The 25,698-nt window shown below is 36.3% G+C and overlaps 1 protein-coding gene across 1 annotated transcript in view; it reads left to right on the forward strand.

The window, feature by feature from the left end:
- The window catches only part of LOC150007690 (large ribosomal subunit protein eL29-like), a 136,541-nt gene extending 111,259 nt beyond the window's left edge, over positions 1 to 25,282 (forward strand). The window contains 2 exon segments of the mRNA XM_090280828.1: positions 13,391 to 13,580; positions 24,782 to 25,282. Of these exon segments, the coding sequence (XP_090136954.1) occupies positions 13,391 to 13,580; positions 24,782 to 25,282 (691 nt within the window).
- The last annotated feature ends 416 nt before the right edge of the window (positions 25,283 to 25,698 follow it).

Consider the following 25,698-nt stretch of genomic DNA (forward strand, 5'->3'; position numbering starts at 1 on the left):
ATGACTGAGTAAATGTTACCAGTGTGGTTGGATGGCGGACTCTATTGCTTTCTTTTTCATGGTGATTTTGTTCCAATTGCTTATTTAAGACTATATATATCATGTTAGTTTCATAAAATGTAGCTTCATGCAAAATAGAGACTGGGTCTCATTTATTCACAATACCTCAGCCTTGACCCACTGCCTTGAGTATTGTTGGCTTGTATTTGTTGCATGAATATATCAGTTAATGGAGTTAAAAAAGTGAGACATGATTTGTCTTTCTGACTTTTAGAGGACATCCTACAGATGAATTGTCTTTTTGAGAACAACCAACCTGTGATTGTTTTTAGTACAAACATAAATTACTCCTTGTTTAGTATTAACAGCTTCTTTGCTATATCTTGGTAAAGTAATTCAATTTATTTTTTTACATGTGAACCCTCAATATAAGAAGTTGAGAATAAATATGTAACAGTTTTAGAAATATTCCATTTTACCAACATAAAAATAATTTAATAAGATGAAATAACATAGCAGGTGCTTAGTATGAGCCAGACACTGTTCTAAATGTTTTAATGTTTTGAAAAATAAAACACATATTTTCATAAGTGCAATGCGGTATTCTGAATTGAATCTTGGAATGGAAAAAGGACATTAGTGGAAAAACTGGTGAGAGCTGAATAAAGTCTGGAGTTTGGTTAATTGCAACGTACCAATATTGGTTTCTTAGTTTTGCCAAATGTACCATGGGAATGTAAGAGGATAACATTAGAGGAAACTGGGTGAGGGTTATATGGGAACTTCGTGTACTCTCTTTACAACTTTTCTCTATATCTAAAATTATTCCAAAAATATTTTATTAAAAATGTACTTATTTGTCTAACCCTCAAAACAATCCTATGATACAAATGCCATTGTTAACCTCATTCTATAAGTAGGACCCCAAAGTACAGAGAGGTTGAGCACCAAGATACTGGCATTAAGTACAAGCATCTCACTCTGGGTTGTACACTGTTAACTAATATTTTTATCTCTTGAGTCAAATGATTAAGAAGTCATGTAACCAGAGGGAAAAGGGGGTTGGGAGAAGTAGAAGAGGGTAAAGAGGAGATAAATGTGATGGAAGAAGGCTTGACTTGGAGTGGTGAACACACAATACAATATATAGATAATGTATTACAGAATTGTATACCTGAACCTACATAATTTTATTAGCCAGTGTCACCCCAATAAATTTAATAAAAAATAAAAAATAAAAGCAGTCATGTAGTATTTGTAACCTTAGTTTAGTTGATAATTCTACCTTCTGAGGCTCTAGTCATATTGTTGAGGCAGTATCCATTTTGTGTTGCAGTGATATTTCTTAAGAAGTCTAGACTGGGACTATTGATTTCCTGATTCCAGAATGCTGTACAACCAATACCCACTGCCATGACTACAAGTTCCAGTTTTGGTACATTTTAATAGGGTCTCATAGTCATGTTTTAAGTTCATTAGTTCAAGACTGAGATGTTGAATTCTGTGGTCATTTCAGGTTTATGAAGAAAGCCACTATCCTAGCTCCCCAAACTGGTGCATATTCTGCCACCTTTCACGGGGGTCACATTTCTATAAGGATCACACAGTTGTGCTCCCTCTGTCAAACTATTTATATAAAATGCATTGTTTCTGAAAAAGGCTGAAAAACATGGGGAGGAGGAAAACAGTAAAGCAAAAGCACTCCAAAAAAGGTAAATTAAAAAAACACTCATACACTTTAAAGTCTATGGCCAGGACTTTAAACTTAGATGTAGCTAATATGTTCCAAATAATCTTATTGTACACAGCTGTCAAAAATCTCTTTATTCTTTAATGGATATTTCTAGCTGCTTTCTTACACTCTTGAAAACTTTATGCCTTGCTTGCACAGCTGCAGCTATGACCACAGGCCCCTTCTTTTTCTCATTATATTGCCTACCTATTTGTAACAATATCCTTTATTGTTTCCTTAACCACAAACAGTACTGTGGGAGAAAGAAACTCTTGGCCTTCTTATTTATTTCAGTATGACAGATGAAAATGTGTGTGGAAGTAGAGCCAAAAGAAAGGAAAGGTTTTTTTTCTTTACTCTTTGATGCTACTATTTCAAAGCACACTTAGCACTTTTTTGTGTGTGTGTTCTGCATTTTAATTCATCCATTGAACACTTAGAAGTCTTGCAATGCATTGGGAAAAATGAAATTATTTATGTTTTAAAAAATATGTATGAGAGTTCAAAATGTATCCTCAGATTTAGACAATTAATTAAAACATTTGACACGTTGCTACTGAACTTATTTTTTCTTCTGGAAACACTTCTTGTTTTCACCTGAAATATGGTGAAAACAAAATTTATTGTAAGTCTCACAATGTCTTATTTTTTTCTAGAAAGTATATTTCCTGTTATGCCTGTGATTTATTCTTTCTTTGGATAAATTGCTTAACAATTCCTGAACCTGGGTATTTGTAATTATATTTTCTTTTTGGTTAAAATGTCTAAGAAGATTAAACAACATCTACAGTAAAATTATACAATGACTCATTGGAAATCAACCAAAATTGAGTGTAATGTGTGAAGAAAATTCAAATAGTGGCAGAACCAATTTATCTCAGGCATGGTGTGAAATTCACTGGTGTTCTTGCCAGTCCTGTTACTATGGCCGCCAGGAAGTCTTTTGCTTCTGTTCCTGCTCATCTCTCTCCCATGGCTTTCCCTTCCCCGATCGCCTTCCTTGCATTTCTACACACTTACTCCGAAGGCTCGCTAAAGCAGAGAAGAGGGGAAAATAGTTTGTTCCCTTTTGTTGTTTTTATTTTCTCTGACAACAAAAGTGCTAAAGATACCTCCTACAATCCAATAGAGTTGTAAATTTTTATGTGTTTTATTAGGATAACATGACGAGTATTTTAAAATCTTTTATGCCACCAAGCTGAAAGTTCACACAAATATATGTCTTAGTAAACATAATGTATTATTTTTTTCTCTTATAGAATTTAGCACAATATTTTTCTAACAATATTTCCTTAATATACCATTTAACACATATGTACGTTTGCCTGCAGTTATCACCATGGTCCATATTGACTGAAATACATACTGAAAATATTAGTCAACAGTACCACAGGCCCATTGAACTTACATTGTTATTTTTAAGGTATGTGTCCATAACTCCTTACATCTCACTCTACATTTCTAAGTCCAACAAGTGTTTTATATTCAAACATGTGTCCTATTTTTTCCATTAAACATTACTTGTTCACCCTATCTTTTCTCTCCTTTTCCTTTTCTCCCTCCTTCTATTCCTCAATTATTATGACCTATAATTTAATGCCAGTTTTTGGAGATAGAACATTGTTGTTAATATACAAATAGCTTGTATAATATAGACACAAATTCCATATATGCTTGAGCTACCAAAGTCGATCTTGAGTTTCCATGATCTTATGCTTGTTGGTATTCTCTGAACCTTAAGAGTGGAAACTGTCAGTATGTAATGGTTGATAATTATAACTCTTTTCTTGACAAGAAAAAATTTAAGAAAATAAATACTGCTTGTTTTCCTATATGTGAACTTAGGGTTGTTTGACTGTTTCACACAAAAACATAAACAATCATGACAAACTTAAAATTATTTTGTAGTGATTAATGGGAACTCTGAACAAGAAATAGAAAATGTCTGCAGTGCCCTTTAATAGTTGACCAACAGAAAAACAAGTACCAGGAAGAATGAAGACTTTTATGTCATGTGCTTTCAGAAGGTGTTAATAATGGTTATCTGAGTAGGGTTATGATGCCAAGATGGTATGTTAATTTGAGGCTGATAAGAAACCTTTGCTTGGCAAGATAAACAAGAATAAATCAACTAAATATTGTGATTCTGGCATATCCCATGAAGATGAAAAATAATCATTATCTCCAGGTCAAATTAAACATTCAAATCTTGATAGATTAAGGTGGTGAAGATCAGATTTGGGTAGAATAAGGTTTCACACTCCATAGGCCATTTTCATTTAAGTGCAAATAGCTAGAGTAAATATTGTGGATATCTGAGCTACAACCAGAGAGTAAAGAAAGGACTTGATACATATGGTTTCTGAGACAAAGTATCATCCTAAAAGACCCTTGGACTCAGTATCTATGCCTTTCCATACGCTAAGAGCTGGAAAAATATGATCCAGGAAGGATGATTTCAAATTTAGATTAGAATATGCAAGCAGTAAGGAAGCAACCATTACATTTTGTAATAACTTGAGCATAAATGACCCCACACAAGGAAGTTAATACATTTTCCAAGCATTTCATACTGAATGTTACAGTCATCTATTGAAGGCAAAGTAAATAGCTCTGTCACTATACCTGCCTTAAAATATCCACAAATGTGATACAGCGTTATTCTTCATGCCAGATAAAGAATGTTAAATTTTTGGTTTTGTATCTAGAGAACTTCAAAAATCACATAGACTGGCCATTTTCAGAATTACTTTAGTATCTCATAGTCATTGTTAAAAGAAAAAAAAGAAAAAAAAAAAAGGGAAAATGCTTGTTGTACACACATAGCTGATTTCCGTTATCACAAAGGGAAGCAAATGAAAACACACCAAATCATACATCTGCATTCCATGCTGTTTACTTTGTTATCAAATTAGCTGAAATGAGAGATACCTAGCTAACTCATGGACATTTCCTAGGCAACCATCACTCTTTATCCAAAACTTTACCAAGGTCTTAGAATTCTTAAGATAAGCTGCAAAGAATCAAATGCAAGACTAGGAGAAAGAAAAAGAAAACAACTTAGAATATTTTTAAGAATAAAAAACCCGAGGCTGCATAATATTTTGAGGAAAAGAACTCCAAATATTCATTCCACAAATAGTTAGATATGTGTATGTGTCTGTGTTCATGGGGGGTGGGGTGTGATAGGTAAGAAGGGGTAGAATGGAGGGAGAAAGGGAACAGGCTGCTTACTTTAGTTTCATTTCCTCAATTAAAGAATGTTTTTTATGTTTCATGTCCATAAATGTTTACTTCTGGTGTTCAAAATCTCAAAGAATTGTGAATTCTATTCTTTCTGCAAAAATCTTCTCTCGGGTGAAGTATTCCAAAACTCTAAATATAGTTTACCTACAATAATAAACATTATGTTATCTCACACTTATTATAACCTAACCTTGAGTTCAAATTGAGTTTCATCTCAATTATTTATTTTTTAATTGTGGTAAGAAAACTTAATATAAGATCTATCTTCACAAATATTTAAGTGCACAAAGCAGTATTTTAAGTATAAGTACAACACTGTAGAGCAGACCGCTATACTTATTTATCTTGTGTAACTGTAACTTTATACTGATTGACAACAATTCTGCATTTCCCTCTCTCCCAGCCCCTCATAACCACATGCAATTCTGTTTCTATTTAACTTTTTAGATATTTTATATAAGTGGAATCATGCAGTATTTGTTTTTGTTCTTTTTTTGTGGCTGGCTTATTTCACTAAACATAATGTCCTCAAGTTTCATGCATGCTGTCACATATGGCAGTGTTTTCTTTTTTTTTAAGCCTATATAATAGTCCAATGTATGTGTATCCCATGTTTTCTTTATCCATTTATCTGCCAGTAGACATTTAGGTTGTTCCCACCTCTTGGCTATTGTGAATAATGCTGCACTGAACATGGGAGTTCAGCTGTCTCTTTGAGATCCTGATTTTAATTTGTTTGAATGAATAACTAGAAATGGGAATGCTAGGTCATATAGTAGCTGTATTTTTAATTTTTCCAGGTAACTCCATACTATTTTTCAGAGGAGTGGTATCATCTTACTTTCCTACCAAAAGTGTACAAGGGTTCCAATTTCTCCACATGTTTGCCAACATTTGTTATTTATTTATTTAATAATAGTCATCCTAACAGGTGTGAAATGATATCTTATTGTAGTTTTGATTTCACATTTTTCTTAATGGTTAGTGATGTTGAGTATCTTTTCATATAACTGTTGGCTTTTTGCATGACTTCTTTAGAGAAATATCTATTCAAATTCTTGGCCCATTTTAAAATTGGAATTATTCGTTGATGTTGGTAGTAATTTTTGTCGTTGTTTTTGCTATATAGGAGTTACGTATGTATTTTGGAAATAAATCTCTTATGAGATCCATAGTTTCATGTATATATTTTCTCCCATTGTGTAGGATGTCCTTTTACTTCATTGGCTCCTTAGCTGTGCAGAAATTTATCAGTTTGCTGTGATCCCACTCATCTATTTTTGCTTTTGTTGCCTATGCTGTTTTGGTGCCCTAGTCAAGATAAATATCAATAAGGTTTTCCCCTGTGTTTGCTTCTTGGCGTTGTAAAATTTCATGTCTTGTGTTTATGTCTTTAATCCATTTTGAGTTGATCTTTCTGTATGTTGTAAGGTAAAGGTCCAATTTCATCCTTTTGTGTGTGGATTTCCAGTTTATCCATTGCGTATTCTTGGTGACTTTGTTAACAGACCAGTTTACTGTGTAGATATGCTTATTTCTGGTCTCTATTTAGTTGCATGGGTCTATGTGTCCGTCTCTGTGCCAGTACCACACTGTTTTAATTATTATAGCTTTGTGTTATATTTTGAGATCAGGATGTGTGATGCATCCAGATTTTTTTTTCTTTCAAAAAATTGTTTTGGTTATTTAGAGTTCTTTGTGTTTCCATATGAATTTTAGGATTGTTTTTTAAAATGTCATTGAGATTTTTGATAAGAATTACATTATATTTGTAAGTCACTTTGAGTAATATGAACATTTAAATAATATTAAGTTTTTTATCCATGAACATATGATCTTTATTTATTTCATTTATTTGTGTCTTATTTAATTTCTTTCATAAAGGTTTTGTAGTTTTCAGTGTACAAGCTTTTCACCTCCTTGGTTAAGTTTATTCCTGTATTTTATTTTTTTTGATGCTGTCATAAATGGGATTACATTTTTTTCTCTCAGATAATTCATTGTTAGTGTATGAAAACATTAACTGATTTTGGGGGGGAGTTAATTTTGTATCCTATACCTTTACTTAACTTGCTTATTTGTCCTAACAGGTTTTTTGGGGGGGTAGAGTCTTTAGTGTTTTCAACATTTTAAGACCATGCCTCTTGCAGACATCATTTTACTTTTTCTGATTAAGATGTCTTTTGTTTATTTATTTTTTCTGTCCATGTTTTCTACATTTTAAGACCATGCCACCTGCAGAGATCATTTTACTTTTTCTGATTAGGATCCCTTTTATTTATTTATTTTTTCCTGTCCAGTTTTGTCTGAACTTCCAGAACTATATTGAACAATAGTGAGGAGAGTGAGTATCCTCCTCCCTTGTGCCTGATCTTAGAGGAAAAGCTTGGGCATATGTCTCTCTTCTCTTTCCCGTCCCAGAAACAAACCAAGGACTGAAAATGTTGCCTGTTGAGTTGCACTGAGCTGGGGAAGGGGTTCTGGCATATGAGTGCAGACTAGTCCATATCTTCCTCAGACATCGAACAGATTCAGAGTATTCTTGAAACACCATTTCTCCAAGACATGAGAGACAGAAACCAATCCTTCAGCAGCCCCTGGAAAAGTTGGAACATTGGTTTAAATCCTTCCTTCGCCAACAGAAGTTTGGAGTATTTTTATTTTGAACCTTCTCCCTTAGTACTTATCCAGTAGGATAGACTAGGTCAAGTGCACGGTAGTCTAAACTGTTGTCTTTGTTCTCAGTGCCTCCCATTTGGAATCCTTTTCTGTTAGTGCTCTGATTCAGGCAAAACAGAAACCAGTCCCTCCAGTAGCCCCCAGAAAAATCAGGATGTTTGATGTACAGTATTTTTTCAGTCCTTTCTTTCTCTACCCATAGAGAAGGTGCAGGTGGTTTTCTCCCAATTACATGGTACTATGCCGGAGGAGGGATTATGGTGAGAGGGTATCTCAGATTTTCCAGCTGGCTTCGATGTGGCTGGTTTTGCATACTCTTGGGATGCGGGTGATTCTTAACTGGTTTCTGGATTTCTCACAGGTGTAATTGGTCCGTTTATTGTTGTTGAAGCATTGTGCCCATTTGCAGGGGGAAGGGTCTAACGGTTTCTATTGACTTTTGCTGATGTCACCTCTCCTTTAAATTATTTCTTTTGTGTCTCCAGGTATTTGGTTCAACAGTCACACATATATCTTGTATGCTTTAAAATTGTTTAAGAAAACAGTTGGGTTTGAAGATACATCACAAAGTAACATAATATCACTGTTGAGAAATTTAGTAAGAAGTTGTTTAATCTTTTGTGTACTTTTATGTAATGCTCCCTATGCAAGGCTCTATCCAGTGTGAAGCTGGTAATTTTCAGCAAATGAGTTCTTAGTTTTGCTAAACCTGCTGTTCAAGATATGTGAATTAATGGAAATTGAATGAGGAACTGCTAAACATTGAAACTTGGAAGAAGATTTTACAAATTTGCACTCTATTTTAAGAAAGAAGAACAAGAAAGAAGAAGCAGAAAATGACTGTGCAGCCAGCTCTGTTTTCAACGTGAGGTAATAAAGTTAGAGGTTAGGTATGAGGTAGAAAGATTAAAGACCTTCCTGGAAGAACTGGTCCAGATGGCCTAAGAAAACAGTGACTGTCACATTGTGATGAAAACAAGGTGGTTTCCTTGGAAACTCACAATCTCTGTGGAATCAGGATAGCCAGCATAGCGATAACCTCTGCCTCCAGGCTAGAATGGGCTTGGTCATTGTTACACTTAGATGAGCAGATCAGAGTTGATGTGTGATCATTTTAAGAACTAGAACATGAAAAGAGATACTGACTACACTGTGCTGAAGTGGAGATTTGAGATAAAATCTAAGACTGATTTAGCTTACTCTTTCCACATTCCTGGTTTATCATATTAAATGGTCAGTTTGAGTTAAATAAAAAAATCCAAACTGCACAACAGGGAACTGCAGAAGGGATAGAGCGTCTTCCACTGCTTACTTGATGGGCATATATTTAATAGACATAATTTAAGTAGCTAATATTTCAGTCATTTGATCAGAGCTTAGAAAAGGATTGTGACTGAGAGATAACCTTTTACTATTAGCTATGATTCACAAAAATTACAAGGATCTCAGTTTTGTTCTATCAACATCTAAGTTAGTTTATACTTTAGAAAAGATAATCCTTTTATGAGTAAGGTGGCCTTGGCTTCAAGTATGTATAAATCTTGTTTCTCTTGACTGCAAAGGTTTTGCACCTGTGCTTCTTTAAAGTATATTAGAAAAGTTAAAACTCAGTGGAGTATTATCTTCTCTTTTGCCATACTAGTCAATCACACCTTAACAACCAGAGAAACTACAAATGATCACGATTCTGAAATTGGCAGACTGATGCTATTAGTTCCTCTGAGTGCTTGACATTCCATGTCAGTGAATAGGAAGAAAGAAAGGAAAAAAAAAAAGTTTCTTGCTGGGAATGTGGTAGAAATGTTAGAATTCTTTCCAGAAGAAGAAGAAATCCAAACCCACAACAACACATTGTTTGCATGTTTTTCTAAGCTATATTTTCAGCCTTGAAAACTTTCACGCAATATCTCCTGCCAGAATATGACATACACCACTGGGACTGAAACTAGCACCTGTGAGAAACAAATCCATGACCATTAAAAAATTCAGCCTCAGGGTGGGACAGAACAAACCCTGTTTCACTGAGGCTGAGGTAGGAGGAGGCCACAGTTTAGTTGGCACTGCAGCCATGGCCAGAAGGCAGTTTACCAGGCACTTAGAATTCACAGCATTTCTTGGACTCTTAAACACAGCTACACTAGAGTAAATGATAAGATGTGGCTCTATTTGATTGGCACACCTCATGTATATGGTATGATGCTTACTTCAATCACTGCAGATGTTTTCCTGACATTGCAATCTCCTCTTGGCTTAGCTGTTTACCCTCTAGACGAGTAAAGTGAGTGAGTGAAGTGAGTCTTGGTTTAGGAGAAGTCAGTCAATATTACTTTCTCCACTTCTAGTAGAGACATGGGTGCAGTGCATGAGTGATGCAACTAACACATAGCCTCATTTGGCAGATGACCCGCAGGAATGTCAGGGATTGGAACAAAATGGAGAGAGCTTGTCCCACCCAAGGGTGGGGCAGTTACTCAGCTCTACTTGAGTATTTCCACACAGGATCTGGGTTCCAGGATAACAGATCCTTCACATTCTCAAGAGATGCTATATAACGGGAAATCACTGAAGTTTTAATTATTAAGTGTTCCTATATGCCAATGTAGTCTGTAAGGTATTCAAGGGCAGAAACTGTGTGTTCTATCTTTCAATACCAAGTAGTTCCCTAAAATAGTAGATCAATATGTTTCCCCTGCTTCTGTATTATTTTAGTATATTGAAGTGACCTAGGGCCTATTTTATAGACATGCATGTGGTACATAAAAGAGATGGTCACAGGGTAGTATTTTGCTTATACGTTCCCTGTCAATGAAAAAGATTTTTGTACTAAATAGAATAAAATGGATATTGGAAAGAGAAAATTGTGGATGAGAAATTTTCAGAAACACTTGGTCCTACAGAGTTTCAAGCTTTCCTACCTGGATACATCACATCCCTGAGTATGGGGAAAACATTAAATAATCACCAAAATACTTAATAAATGTTTGAATAAATGAGTGAATAAATGAATAGAATATATCTGGAATGCTGGATATAAGACAAATTTACAAGAATGGTTACTAAATGGTTTCAAAAACATGTGCCAGCCTTGAAAAGTTTCATTGACATGTGGATAAATGAAAAAATATATAGAGAATTCTAGTATATGGAGTATATGTTTTTATTTGTGTCTAGGTGTAAATGTGCATAGATGTCTACTGTCCTTTTTAAAAGGGATTAATTTTATTTTGAGATTTCTATTATTCCTACTTTTTTAATATTAAAATTATACTATGATAATAGTATATATTAGTTTTTCTATTTTTTATTTTCTATTTTTTCTTGTCAAAACAAAAGATCATTAAGATCTGAGTAGTGGATGCCAAGTCTAATATTTGATGGTTATGTGGTCTTTTCCAATCATGGGGTTAGAGCTTTTCACCCACAGTTTATCCTGGAAGCCACGTGTTGTCATTCAATTTTTATCAGAGCCACAGATGAATGTATGGGTAGGTGTCTGAGTTGAGTAGAGAATTGGAATTACTGAGTTTTGCCTCTGCTACCTGTGGGGTTTGTAGCTAGTCACCTCACTTCTCAGAGCTCACTTCTCATATGTAAAATGAGAGCTCAGTGACCTTGTTTTTGTTTCCTATTGCTACTATAACAAATAGCTGCAAATTTGGTGGTTTAAATAACATAAATGGAATACCTTACAGTTCTGGGGGCCATAAATCTGCAATGGGTCTCTCTGGGTTAAAATAATGATGTCAGCAGGGCTGGGTGTTATTTATTTATTTATTTATTTATTTATTTATTTACTTACTTACTTACTTACTTATTACTTTGAGGCTCTAGGGAAGAATCACTTTTCTTGTTTTTTCCAGCTTTTAGAGGCCACTCACATTCCTTGACTCATGGTTCCCTTCTATCTTCAAGGCCATCTATGGTGAGTCAAATGTTTTTCACATCACATCACTGTGATACTCTCTTTTCCCGATGTAGAACCATTGAGATTACTTTGGGCGTGCCTAGATAATCTTCATAATTCCATTATTTTAAGGTCATATGGCTATCATGTTAATTCCATCTGCAACCTTAGTTCTTTTTTCCAGTAACATAAATACTCATGGATTCTAGGGATTAGGACAAGGACATTTTTTTTGAAGGGCCATTATTCTGTCTAAGACATTCTTTAAATCATTTTTAGTTTTATTGTCCTATGGATATTGCAGATATTGTCATTAAGCCTGACTCAATTACAAAGGAATGAGACAAGTCCCAGGGAGCTTCATGAGCCTGAAGTTTGTCAGAACTCATGGCATCCTCTTAGTGTCATATACAAATCCCACCTATCTCTGAACCACGAAATGTATCTGGCACTGATTATTCTTTCCAGCCAGGCCTCAGTCAAAGGCCAAGCCCTGAATACTTTGATTCTTGATATTATTGAAATAGCAGCCAATTTTCCAGATGATTGGATGCCACTTGGTTACCAGTTTTGGGAATGGAAGTGCACAGAGCATAGGCAGAACTCCTTTGCAATTCTTGAGTGGTTTCACACAGAGTAGACTCTGTTATGTGACAGTATGTGTTTACCCTTACCAAGCCCAGATGACATCCTTCTTTAAGGATGAAATGGAGCGTAAGATTGCTCCCTTGCCTCTAAAGTCACTGTGCTGAACAGAGCAGTAATATTAGAAAAAAATGAAGTTTATCCAATTTCCCTCAAAAACCAGGCACCACTCTACCCAAACGGCTAGGGAAAATCCTGGTGTATGTTCTATGATAAATCAGTATTCCAAACAGTCTCACCAATGTCCTTTAAAAATTTTTTTTTACTAAAATATTTGTGTTCTTGACTTTCAAATTTAAAAGTGTTTTGTGACCCTTGTTCAGAATAGAGAAGTGAGTAGTAGAATATAGGAGGGAGCAGCAGGCTGTCTTCCCAACAGTCACTTAATGAGACAATTACTAAAGCAACCATTCAAAGAATCTGGAAATTTCCCTAAGGGCATACAGAAAATGGAGAAACATTCATTCAAGAAAATCTACAACATCTACATTTGAACCACAACCTACTCCCTTCCTCCTACTCCCCCAAGCTCCTTCTTAGGAAAACTATTTCAGGGGCTCTAATTCTGCTGAATGTAATAATGAGGAAGGAGCTTCCTCTCCCCCATGGTCCCAGTCTATGGTTACATTTTCAACTCATGAAGAGTAAGCTGCCAACTTTTTTCATCTCCTCTAGTCCCTTGTTGCAAAGCTTTATTTCAGAAAAGAGTGGCTGAGAGCAACATCTCTCTCTCTCTCTCTCTCTCTCTCTCTCTCTCTCTCTCTCTCTCTCTCTCTGTACAAACCCCATTCATAAACTAGAAATTTTAACCAGGCATGGCAGACTAATTACAAGCCAGGGCTCCAACACTCCTAATTCAGGTCAGATATGAGGTAGATTTTACTCTGGGAGATGCAAGCCAAAAACACTAGGAACCACTACACCTCAGTGAATGCTCCCAGCACTTTCTTGTCAAGCAGAGGTGTCACTCTATGAGGAGCAGGCCACTGTCTCTGACTCCAGCTTTTGTGCAGTGCTACAGAGTTTCTATTTTCAGGGAAAGGCAAGCCTTCAAGACAAAAATCTCCACAGCTCAGGGGAGAATGACTTTATGTGAAAGAGCAGGGAGAATTCTATCTCTTACCTAAGAGCATTGTTGAAAAGAATAGATATTTTGGTGTAATTGAAAGGGCTCTTATTAATAGAGAGGACCAACAAAGAGACACCAAGAAGACCTCTCTTGGGATCACAGTCAACCCTGCTATTAGAGAAGGTAGTATGCAAGCCCTAGCCATGACTTGCTCAGGACCAACCAGAGCAGTGAGTGAGGCAGAAGTGACAATATCCCTGAGCAGTAAACAGATCAATCAACAAAGGACAGGATCCTCACTAGAAGTAGGACCTTAAGCAGAACTTCTGACAACTGATTGAATAATAAACTAACCTAACCTAGGGGCAAATGTTAGGAAGCCAGGCTTAAAAATAAAATCCCATGCAGCCTTCACAATGTTAAGACTATGTGTATGTTCAAGACTGTGCCTTTTCAGAAGTTATCATAGAGGAAAAATAGAAGCTACTGATCTCTGGTTGAGCATGAGATAAAAACCCAAACTACTTGAACTGCGATAGCAATATCCAAGCAACAAATACATACAAGGGTTGAGTGTGAAAATCTAACTGGCTAAAAAAGCTAAGCACAACTTTTGAATTAAAGAAGCAGCCCCTGAGTAGACAGGCTAAAAGACAAAAACAAGAAACAATACCTGACAGGGAGATTACAGGGTGAACACTTAGGGGAAACAGACTTCAAAGAGTCAAATTAGTCAATTCACTAAACAAATAAGTAAATGCCCAAGCAAACAGTGGCAACATTAACCCATGCATGATGGTATCAGGATTCAGAACCTGCTACAGATATATATATATATAAGGTTTTCAATTTGTTGCCAAAAATAATGAGACATGCAAAGAAATAGAAAAGGGTGAGTCACACGCAAGGAAAAAAAAACAAAAAACAGGCAACTAAAATTGCTTCTAAGAGGATCAGATGTGAAATTTAGCAGGAAAAGCCTTCAACGCAGCCATTATAAGTGTATGCAAGGAACAAAAGAAAACCATGTATAAACAGTTAAAGGAAGGTGTGAGAACAGTGTTTCATCAAATAGAAAATATCAATGAAGATATAGAAATAACTTTTACAGAGCCAAATAAAAGTTCTGGAGTCGAAAAGTAGAATGACCAAAATAACAAACTCATCAGAGGCTCAACTAATAGATTTGTGCTGGCAGAAGAAAAAATTGGCAAATTTGAATATAAATCAATAGAGATTATGGAATTTGAATTCAAAGAAAGAAAAAAGAAGAAAGAATGAACAGATCCTCAGAGAAACTTGAATACCATTAAGTGCACCAAAATATGCATAATGGAAATATGAGAAGAAAGAAAGACAAAGGAGCAAAAATAATGGGTGAAATAATGTAATAAATAATGGCTGATAATGTCTGAAATCTGATTGAAAACATTAATTTACACATCCAAGAACTTTAAATAGATTAATTCAAAAATACACCTAGTCACACAAATTATACATAAAATGTTGAAAGACAAGACAGAGCACAGTTGGAGGACTTACATTTTTCAAGTTCTAAACTTATAAACAGCTGCAGTAATCAAAGCAGTGTTGATACTAGCTTAAGAATAAACTTACAGATCAATGGAATATAATTGAAAGTCCAAAAATAAACTCTTACATTTATGGTCAATTCATTTATGACAAGGGTGTCAAGATAATTCACTGGGGGAAGAACAGTTTTTACAATAAATGATGCTAGAACAATTGAATATCCACACATAAAAGAATTAAGTTGGACCCCTTTCCTATGTAACCAAACAAAAACAGAGGTTCAGCAGCCTGCTGCCACAGAAGCCAGATCACACTCTTAAGGCAGGTACTAATACAAAAGGAAAGAGGTTTGTTCAGGTGTCATATAACCTGGGAGAATGGTGGAGTCCTGTCTCAAAGACCGTCTCCTCAGCAAGACCAAGACAAAAGCCAGTGTCCAAAGTACAGTCCTTTGAAGCTCACAGGCAGCTGATAAATTGACACAGTCCTCATCCAGGTAGCTTAGCTTGTTCTTGGCTGCTATTGTTTCAAACTCCCTCCTAGAGCCTGTCTGTGGAGCCTGAACAGCCATGGGCCATGCGGCTGCTAGAGCTGCAAGGTTAAGTACTCCCAGGAAAGTGTGCAAACACCATGGCCAGTATATATCACCAGGTGGGCATGCAGTGAGAGAGAGAGAGAGAGAGAGAGAGAGAAAGAGAGAGAGAGAGTGTGTCACTCCTGGAGGCCTAAGGCCACGTGGCCCATGGAGAGAACAGGTGAGTAACCTATGCAAGTCCAGGTCATAAGCCAGAACGAGCCATGAATCAGCCAGGCTTTTTGTTCCCCTGGGATTATATTAGTTTGTATATGGGATGGGTCAGGTGCTTTCTCAGAATGACAAATCAATCTCCCAAACTTTCACATACGATGAGTGGTTCTACCTTCCAACCAAGCCCTTCTTTCCCCAGGCTAGACTAAAAGGCTTTGTTTAGCACCTACATATTTGCCATTTTGATTTCTATAGGGATTGTGCCTGCCTTCCTCTGGTCCCACCCCCAGTCTGATACTGGAAGGTGGAGGAGAAGGTTTTTTTTTCTATTCAATTATTGTGCTAGCTTTTTGCATGGTCTGGCCATGCTCTGGTCCTATCCACTGATATTTCTAGCTTTCTATACACTCAGTGCAAGTACCTCCCCACGCTGCCATCTTGGCCAATGGGGAAGTCTCTACACGGCACTGGACAGACTGTCTGCTGCTAATGCTTATACAATATACAAAAATTAACTAAAAATCAATCATTGACCAAAATGTAAGGGCTAAAGTTATAACTAATTTAAAAGAGAGTCACATTCTGGAATGTATGGCACAAGCAGTTAAAAACACTGGCCACTATTGCTAATAAGTAACTGCTTAAACAAAATATAAAATATAGTCATTATTATTAACACATGGAGATTTTGGCAATTATACACAACCCTTTCTTTTTGTTGTAATAGAAAAAAAGTTTTTTATTCAAAGTCTTTTCTACAAAAGATTTGTCAAAATATAGCCAAACCCCTCTTGCCTTTCTTTGGTATTACATTAAAAGCTGTCTAGTCCTAGCTGGTGTGGCTCAGTGGATTGAATGCTGGCCTGTGAACGAAAGGGTCACTGGTTTGATTCCTAGTCAGGGCACATGCCTGGGTTGCTGGCCAGCTCCCCAGATGGAGGAGCATGAGAGGCAACCACACAATGATGTTTCTCTCCCTTTCTTTCTCCTCCCTTCCCCTCTGTCTAAAACTAACTAAAAAATAAAAAGATGTCTAATTTAAAAAGAAACCTTAAAAATCTGTTTCTTTAAATCTTAAAAAACTTACCTTGGAATATCATTGATCTTGATTCTTGATTTTTATCATTAAATATTATTTCTCTCTCTCACTCTCTCTCTCTCTCTATATATATATATATAATTTATATGTATATGTGTATGGTCATGGTTAAATTTTATATATACAACAGAAATATTTTTGGTTATTGTAGTATCATTGAAGGAAGTATTAAAATTACAATTGTTTTCTACCAGTGAAGACATAAAACAACTCTATTATCCTCCATGGGTTCTGTAATGCAGGGTTTAATGAGAATCAATATATTTCCAAAATGAAATGATCTGCTCAGGTTATCATAATGGTAGAAAGATTTTCTTCCTTCTTACTCCTTCTCCAGCAATATTTACAGTTAAAATAAATATTTAAAGGTTCATTTTACTTTGGAATTGTGTCACCTTCACTTATCAACTAGCCATTCCTTCTCCTCATAAATATTTACTGAATCCACAAGCGGGTGGGTAAATCTGGCTTAGAAATATAAACCCTCCTGTTCCCTGAAATTTCCAGAGTATTTCTTATCGTGGAAGTGGAAAATTTCTTGCAGCAGTGCTGCATGCAGATTAAAAATCAGAAAAAAACACCATGTTTTCTTTATCATCTGAATTTTACAGAGTCTAACTTCTCACCATGCAGATCTCAAAATCTGATGGGCAGCAAAGCCATACTGAGTATTCAGTAATACCTTCTGCTTATTTATGGAGCATGAAGGGTTGATGAAGTCTTGTGAACACCTATGCCAGGTAACCTTCCCAGAGATTGACTTGTTCCATGGAAATAATTTAATAACCTACACTGAAACAAAGATTTTTCCAACTAAAGATATCTACCTTAGAAATGAAGATTCAACTGAACCTAAAATTATACTGATAGGGTTGTACTGAAAAGTATATAGAATCAGAAAACTCATATCTGCCTAGAAGGATAACCTACTAGAGCCTTATTTTGGCCAGTAGGAACTTTTTTGTTAGGTGAATACCAACAAAATGATACCTTATTTTCCAAATAACATTTTTTTCTTCTAATTCAATATTTATATTCAATTGGTATATTAAATGAGCCAGCAGTTTGTACTAATCTCCACTTTGCATAATATGATGAAGCTATTAATAGTTTCTGGTTGATCTAATTTAGGTCTTCCCTCTACTAATGAGGCTAGGGAAGTTTGTAGTAAATTGGTATTTTTGTTACTCAGCATTATTTTACATTCCCCACTTTTTTTTTTATTTGGAGGAGAGAGAAGTTAAATAGTGCTACAGCATTTCTCTGGGGAATCATTCTTTTCTATTCTCTTGATAAGTGACATGTGAGATTGACTCCACTCTCCACTTGATTCTATATTCCGGGAGTAGGACTTGGTTAAACCACTGGCTTATCCCAACATTCAGCCACAGTGGTAGACACAGCAGTCAGATTGTTATCCAATCAGAGTTCATGTGATGAGAGATAACATTTGCCAAGGCTGGTGGGAAAAAATTAGCTTTTTTCTCTCTGTGCAACATAGCATGAAGAGTTCAAGTCAAGACCTGCTGAAACCATGCTGCCTACCTGAAGGGGTAGGACTAGCTTGCCAAAGGGACCAAGTTGACATTTCCAGGTAAATTATCACTATAGAGTGCAAAGCAGAGAAATGGAGAAGGATGGATCTTTGGTCATATCATTTGAGCCACTGGATCAAACCTCATTTCAAATTAAATATATATGCCTAGACTCTTAAATTACTAATGAATAGATTTACTTTATATTTAAGTTGATTTAATTTAGATTTTTTGACACTTGCTGATGACTCAGCCAAAGAACTGTTACTTAAATGATAAAGAAGTGAAAGCTTATTAATCAAAATTATTTTTATTTATTAATAGATAAATTAAATCATCAGGAAAATATCACTTAAAAGGGGTGTGTGTGTGGTGTGGTTCTCGTGGTTGGGAAGCACAAAAAGGTGAAGAAAGGAGCATGGGTCAGGTGTGAACCTTGCAACAGGCAGATGCTTATTTCTCATCTTTAGACCATAGAGGAAATACCACTTTGCAGTCCAGTGCTGTTTTTGATGCCGAACATAACTGATTGTTTTACACTGTAAATTTCTTGGACACTATGCAAGCCTGTTTTAGAGATTTAAGCTATGGTGCTCACAGACTCCCTTGATGTCCTTAAAAGGGCAAGAAACATTGGCATGCTCCTTCTTTTTGTTCACATTTGGGCACTCCTAACTAGGGGATCAATAATGGCAGCTGCCTGCAATTTCCCCAATTTACTGTAATTTCCTCTGGACTTTGCACTTCAAATGAGCAAGAGGAATTTCTTTAAAAATTTTGTTTCAGATAAATGCTATACTTATGTCCCATAATAAACACTAAGCTATAATCTATCTTTTCTTCCAATAAATCTTAACATACCTTTGTTGGATTTTCTGTGACATCTACCCCTATGAAGCATGTTTCATCCCACCTTTATTTCCACATTGCAAGACTGGCTCTTTGCTTTGTTTCTTCCCTGTGGTAAACCATTAAAGAAAGGTCAATTTTAGCAACTCTCTTGGTTTGAGTATTTTCCTTTTGTTTCTATTTTGAAATAGTGCAAGTTTGCATCTATTTTTCCAAGGAATAAGCATTTTATTATTTCAGATATGACTGAGCTAGGTTTGAAGTCTTAGGCTGTATGTACATGGTTTAAAGAAAAATGTCTTGGAAACCATTCATTTGATTTTATCAATGTGATAAACTTACAGTATTTCCAGTTAGTGGATTGAATTACCTGGATTGGTTCTCTCTATATGAAGTCCTTCTTTTCTTTTGTCTCTTCATTCTTTAATATCTAAAAATATGGATTGGCTCTGATGTCCCACTATAAATATTCCTTCAAAGGTACCAATTCCAAACATGAAATCCAATCTCTAATCTTATTGTATATTCCACTTCTATTGCACTTTACAACAGTTAACTTTATTTCTCAATACATTTTTTTGCTTTAACCATTAGATGCAGAATCTTATATTTTGCTTTTTCGTCTCACATCCCAAATGCAGGTATTTCAAATAGTTCCCTCTTTAATCTTTATCTGTTTCCTTTTTTGTGTGTTCAGCATCCACTTCCAAGAACTCAAAGTCAGCTACATGCGTAACTTCAAATTCGATCATCATTTCCAATTACTGTGCTGAGCACCACATCCCAAAAGTTCAACATCTGCTTAATATTTTCATTTGGAAGCCTCTACATTATCTTCGATTTAACAGATCCCATTATCTTTAAGCCTAAATTAGAGCTTTTTCCTTACTGAACTAGGAGTTAGTATTTATTTAGACTTATTCTCTAGAAACTAATATCCACTCACTCAGCAATTTCTCCATATAACATTTTCAGGCTTCTCTTCTTTTGTATTTCCCTCCTGCAATTCTGAACCAAAATTCTAATTATTTCTTGACTGATCCATTGCAAGAATTTCCTCCCTCAGCCCCTCATATCCAGTGTTTTCTTTTTCATGTACACCAACAATCTCTTTAAAACACAGCTCTGTTCTTTTTAGACCTATTTTTAAATTCTATCATTATAAAATAATACAATTACAATGTCCTAACATAGCCTTTAATCACCTCTACTGCCTTTCCCAACTCTATTGAGTGTTTTTCCTCCACCTGAAGACTGAGGATTTTTCACCATTCATTATCTGTCCTGTCCATGCCAATCCTTAAAATGGAGTAATTTTCCTACATGTCTATCTGCGAGAGTTGAAGTATGAAGCTGTGGAAACATCCAAACCTTCAGAATTCCTTCTTTCCCTACTGTCTCTTTCCTCTGACCTTTCACTGGAAATGCCCTTTCTCTTTTTTACTTTTACTGAGTCAAAAAGTTCTGTTACTGATATTATTTTTTAAACTTGTTAGTTTTTATTTTAAATTGTTATTAAAAAAAATCTTACTATGTAAATTTTGCATTATTTGTGCATGTCCCCTTGCTCAGAAAGCCATAAGTTCCTTGAGAATTGGTAATTTACATGGTTCATTTTTCTATTCTCTCTAGTGCCTGGTGGAGAAACCAAATAAATGCTCAGGTAAATCTTTGAACATATTGCCAATTTTATGCAAACCTAATGAGGTTATGAAATAGTTCTCAATACTTTGAACTTTTTATTTTCTTTATAAGCAGTCACCTTCTCTAAGTGGAGGAATAGTTTTCCTCTCTTGACATATGTATAATATAGCTCAATGTAACATCAGACTGAAGTAGTGGAAAAATATGATGGATCCAAATAAACATGATTGAAACTTCAAATATTTTCTCACAATCTCCTGCATTTTTGTAGTAGCTAGAGTTGTGGTCAAAGTCTAAGTCTGCTGCTGAGTAGTTATGTGGAATATATAATAACCTTCATAAGCCTATTTTGTTGTTTGTAAGGGGAGAATAATGCTCCATATTGATGTTTAAGGCTAAATACGACAATACATGTAAAGAAATGATACAGAGAATATGCTCAATACAGAATAACTACTATTGATATTATCATCTAAGTAGACTATTTTTCTTAGCTAAAACTTACATTTCATTACACAAAGTAAGAGCTCTGAAACTTCAGATGACTCCCTGAGCATGATTGCTCCTCCCAGGTTTTATCACACATTGCATTCGCTGCTTTTCTCAAATTGCTGAGATTCTTCTTTGCTTAGATCATAAAATCTGTCATGATGCTTTATCACCCAATTGTTACACAAGAATAGAAAAATTGGCAATTATTTTTTACTTATTGGGATTTAAAACTGTTTCATTTGTATAGCACAGTCCCCCACAGATGGGAGCTTTATTTTTCATTAACTTTTAATAATGTAAATGTTTTCATCTACCCCTCTATCTTATTACCATATATATGATATAGCATTCTCTAAATTAAAAACAGGTTGAGTGTGTATTTTGAAGAAGAAATCTTTATAGACTTCCATAACTCATGATCAGTGCAGCAGAAGTATCAGTACATGTCTCATTGTCATTATCAATCATTTCTGATGTCTGTCTATTGCTTTACATCTTACAAAACACCATCACCACATCATCAACTTTAAATTTTGCAAAACCAAGTCAGGAAGGAAGGATAGGTATCATTATTTCAACATTACAAAGAATGAAACTGAGGCTCTTAAAAATTAACTTCCATAAATATAGTGGAGAGTCACATTCAGAATAGTCTTCTGACTTTTACTAAAAGATAATTTCATCTACTAGTCCTAATTAATAATGTTTAGGGGCTGTATGGTAATATTATGCTTAGTAATCACCAGAATGTAATTATTTTAATTTATTTTAAAATAATTTTTATTTTTTAATTACTGCTAACATAAAATAATATATTAATTTCACATGTTCACCCCAGTGATTAAACATTATATAACTTTATCATCTTAATAAATCTCATACCCACCTGACACCATATATAGTTATTAGAATATTATTGAATGTATTCCCAGTGCTATACTTTACATCCCTATAACTATTTTGTAACCACCAATTTGTACTTCTAAATCCCTTTATCTTTTCCATCAATCCCCCCAACTCCCTCTCATTTGGCAACTGTTGAAATGTTCTCTATGTCTATGAGTTGGTTTCTGTTCTGTTTCTTTGTTTATTTTGATTTTTAAATCCAATTGTTGATAGATATGTATTCATATCCATTGTATTGTTCATATTTTTATTTTATTTTTCTGTTTTCAAAGAAGATCTTTTAACATTTCATATAATACTGGTTTGGTGTGATAAACTCTCTTAGCTTTTCCTTGTCTGGGGAGCTCTTTATATGTCTTTTGATTCTAAATGATAGCTTTTTGAGTAGAGTAATCTTGTTTGTAGGTCCTTGCTTTTCATCAGTTTGACTATTTCTTGACAATCCCTGAAAAATTTCTGTTGACAAGTCATCTGATAGTCTTATGGGAGTTCCCTTGTAGGTAACTAACTGCTATTCTCTTTCTGCTTTTAAGATTCTCTCTTTGACTTTAACCTTTGGCATTTTAATTATGAAGACTTGGTGTGGACCTCTTTGAGTTCATCTTATTTGGGACTCTCTGTGTTTCCTGGATTTGTATGTCTATTTACTTCACCAGGTAAGAGAAGTTTTCTGTCATTCTTTTTTTCAAATTTTTGCTTTCCTTCTTTTCATTTGGACACCTCCTTAATGAGAATGCTGGTACACTTGAAGTTGCCCAGAGGTTCCTTACACTATCTTCATATTTTTGGATTCTTTTTTCAATTTGCTTTTCTGAGTGGGCATTTTTGCTTTCTGTATTTCAAATTGCTGATTTGATTCTTAGCATCATCTATGCTACTGTTGATTCCCTGTAAAATACTCTTCATTTCAGTTAGTGTAACCCTTTGACTGGTTCTTCTTTTATGGTTTCTATGTCTTTTTTTCATGCTGTTGAAGTTTTCACTAAGGTTTTTGAGCATCCTTATAAGCATTGTTTTGAACCCTGTATGTGATAGTTTGCTTGCCACCTTTTCGTTTAGTAATTTTTCTGGAGATTTCTCTTAGTCTTTCACTTGGGACCTATTTCTTTGTTTGTGTATTTTGTCTATTGCCCTATGTTGTTTCTATTAGATACAGCTGCTATATCTCCTAGACTTTGTAGAGTGACATTGTGTAGTAAGTGTCCTGTAGGAGCCAGTGGAACAGCCTCCTCAGTCACCTAAGCTGGGGACACCCTGTGTGGGGTATGTGCACTGTCCTGTTGTAATTTAGCCTTGATTGCTCTTGGTATCACTGGGAGGGATTGATCCCTAAGCCAATAAGAGGTAAGGACCAGCTGTGAGGAGCAGCTGTGACACAGCAGGGAAGCTGCTATACAGGGGTCAACCCTATGGAGCAGGACTTGCTTCAGTAGACCATTTGTGCTCATCTAGCCCACTCCTTAAACATCTCACTGGTGGAGGTGGTAGGGTTGTAATCAGGTGTGGTCTGAGGCTGTCTACCAGGTACACTGGCTCTGGGGTTTCCTGAGAGGTGCAAAGTCAGCCATCCCCTGTGCTCTGCCTGAGCCACCTGGCAAGAGCTACAGAGTGATCTGCAAATGATTGCTACTTGTGTTGGGCTTGGAGATGACCAGTAGAGGCCATGTTGTGAACCAAAGCTGAATGCTGCTAGTTCCAGGCCTAGGGCCACTTAGCAAGTGGTAGGGGGTATGTACAAGGGCCATTCATATGGAAAAGCCACTAGAAACTGCTTAGATGAGCCGACAAAATGGGTGGGGTGGAGTCTGTGGGAATCAACAGAGCAGGGCAAAAAACTGTGAGCCAGGTCGATGGAGACTCCAGATATGATGCCTGTCTGTTGGCTCTATGAGAGGAAGTCTCAGAAAGGGCACAATGGCCTCTGCCAGTACTTTTGTCTGGGAGAAAGCTGCCCTCTCAGCTCTTGCCCTGATGCCAGACAATTCAGTTCCTTCCTATATTTCCCTCATTTCTTTCAAGCTGCTGCTCCAGTTTTGGAGCTCAGAGGGTATTAATCTGAGTATGGACCCTTTAAAAGAAACTGCTTGAGGACTTCAAAAGCCTTCTGTCTCACTCAGCCTCAATCCCTGCTGGTTTTTACAACCAGGAGTTATGGGGATTTGTCTTCCTGGCAATGGAATCCTGGGCTGGGGGTGTGGTGTGGAGCTGGGACCTCTCATTCTTCAGTGAGGACCTCCATAGTCAAGATATTCTTCCTGATACTAAATCATCACACATAGATGTGAGACTAGCCCATTTCATGTCTCCGTTCTTCCTATCATCCTCAATGTGGCTTCTAATTTAAATTCCTAGTTGTAGGTGGTTCTGAATATGGTTGTTCTGTAGTTCAGTTTTATTTTTGATGTGGTTGTGGGAGAATTTGAATATTGCATGATACCTTGACCAGAAAAAAAAAAAAACAACAGCAGAATTTTAAAACAAACTATTCTAAAAAAATTAACAAACTTATTCTTGTTAAATAATACAGAAAAAAATTCTTTTCATATTTTATGGTTAAGTACGAGTTTCCAGCATTTTTATCTTGATAGCTTTCAGTAATTTTATGCTTTCTTCTCTCATTATTTATTTATTTATTATGCCTGTAAACTTGTTGCTGTTAAGTAAGTCAGTAAATACAGGAACATTAAAATACATATATAGGTCCCAGGTGCTTCGGGAGTCGCGGGCTTGGGTGCAGAGAGGGCCAAGTCCAAGAACCACACCATGCACAAACAGTCCTGAAAATGGCAAACAAACAGCATCAAGAAACCCGGATCACAAAGATATGAGTCTCTTAAGGGGGTAGACCTCAAGTTCCTCAGGAACATGCGCTTTGCCAAGAAGCACAACAAGAAGAGCCTGAAGAAGATGCTGGCCAACAATGCCAAGGCCATGAGCACACATGCTGAGGCTATCAAGGCCCTGGTGATGCCCAAGGAGGTCAAGCCCAATATCCCAAAGGGCGGCAGCTGCAAGCTCAGCTGACTTGCTTATATCGCTCACCCAAAGCTTGGGAAGCATGCCTGTGCCCACATTGCCAAGGGTCTCTGGCTCTGCTGGCCAAAGGCCAGGGCTCCAACCAAGCCCCAAGGTCCAACCAAACCCCAGGCTCCAACCAAACCCCTGGCTCCAACCAAGCCCCAGGTTCCAACGAAGCCCTAGTCTCAGGCCAAGCCCCACCCAGGCTCAGGCAAAGCCCCAGGCTCAAACCAAGCCCCAGGCTGTAGGTACAGTTTCGGCTGCGGCCCTGTCTCGGGCTTCACCTCAGCCTCGGGCTCCCAAAGGTGTCCTGCCCGGCCCCTGCAAAGGCTTCACAGTAGAGGTCTCTGTCTGCAGCTGTGAGGACAGAAGGACTGGTGTGTCCCCTGGCCTGCTGTCTGCATGGGGCTGGTGTCCTGTGGTTCTTGTGCAAATAAACCTGGCCAGGGGGGATATATATATATTAGTCTATTTACTTTTCACAAAAATGAAAAAACAGGTGCTGATAAATAATGCCATTGTTTACCCTGTTCAAAAACCTCTGGTGACATGTATGGACTACAGCAAAATCATTGATAGAAATCTACTGTAATAATTAT

The sequence above is a fragment of the Furipterus horrens genome, unplaced genomic scaffold, assembly GCF_987537825.1.
Source record: "Furipterus horrens unplaced genomic scaffold, mFurHor1.1.pri manual_scaffold_6, whole genome shotgun sequence".
NCBI lineage: Eukaryota > Metazoa > Chordata > Mammalia > Chiroptera > Furipteridae > Furipterus > Furipterus horrens.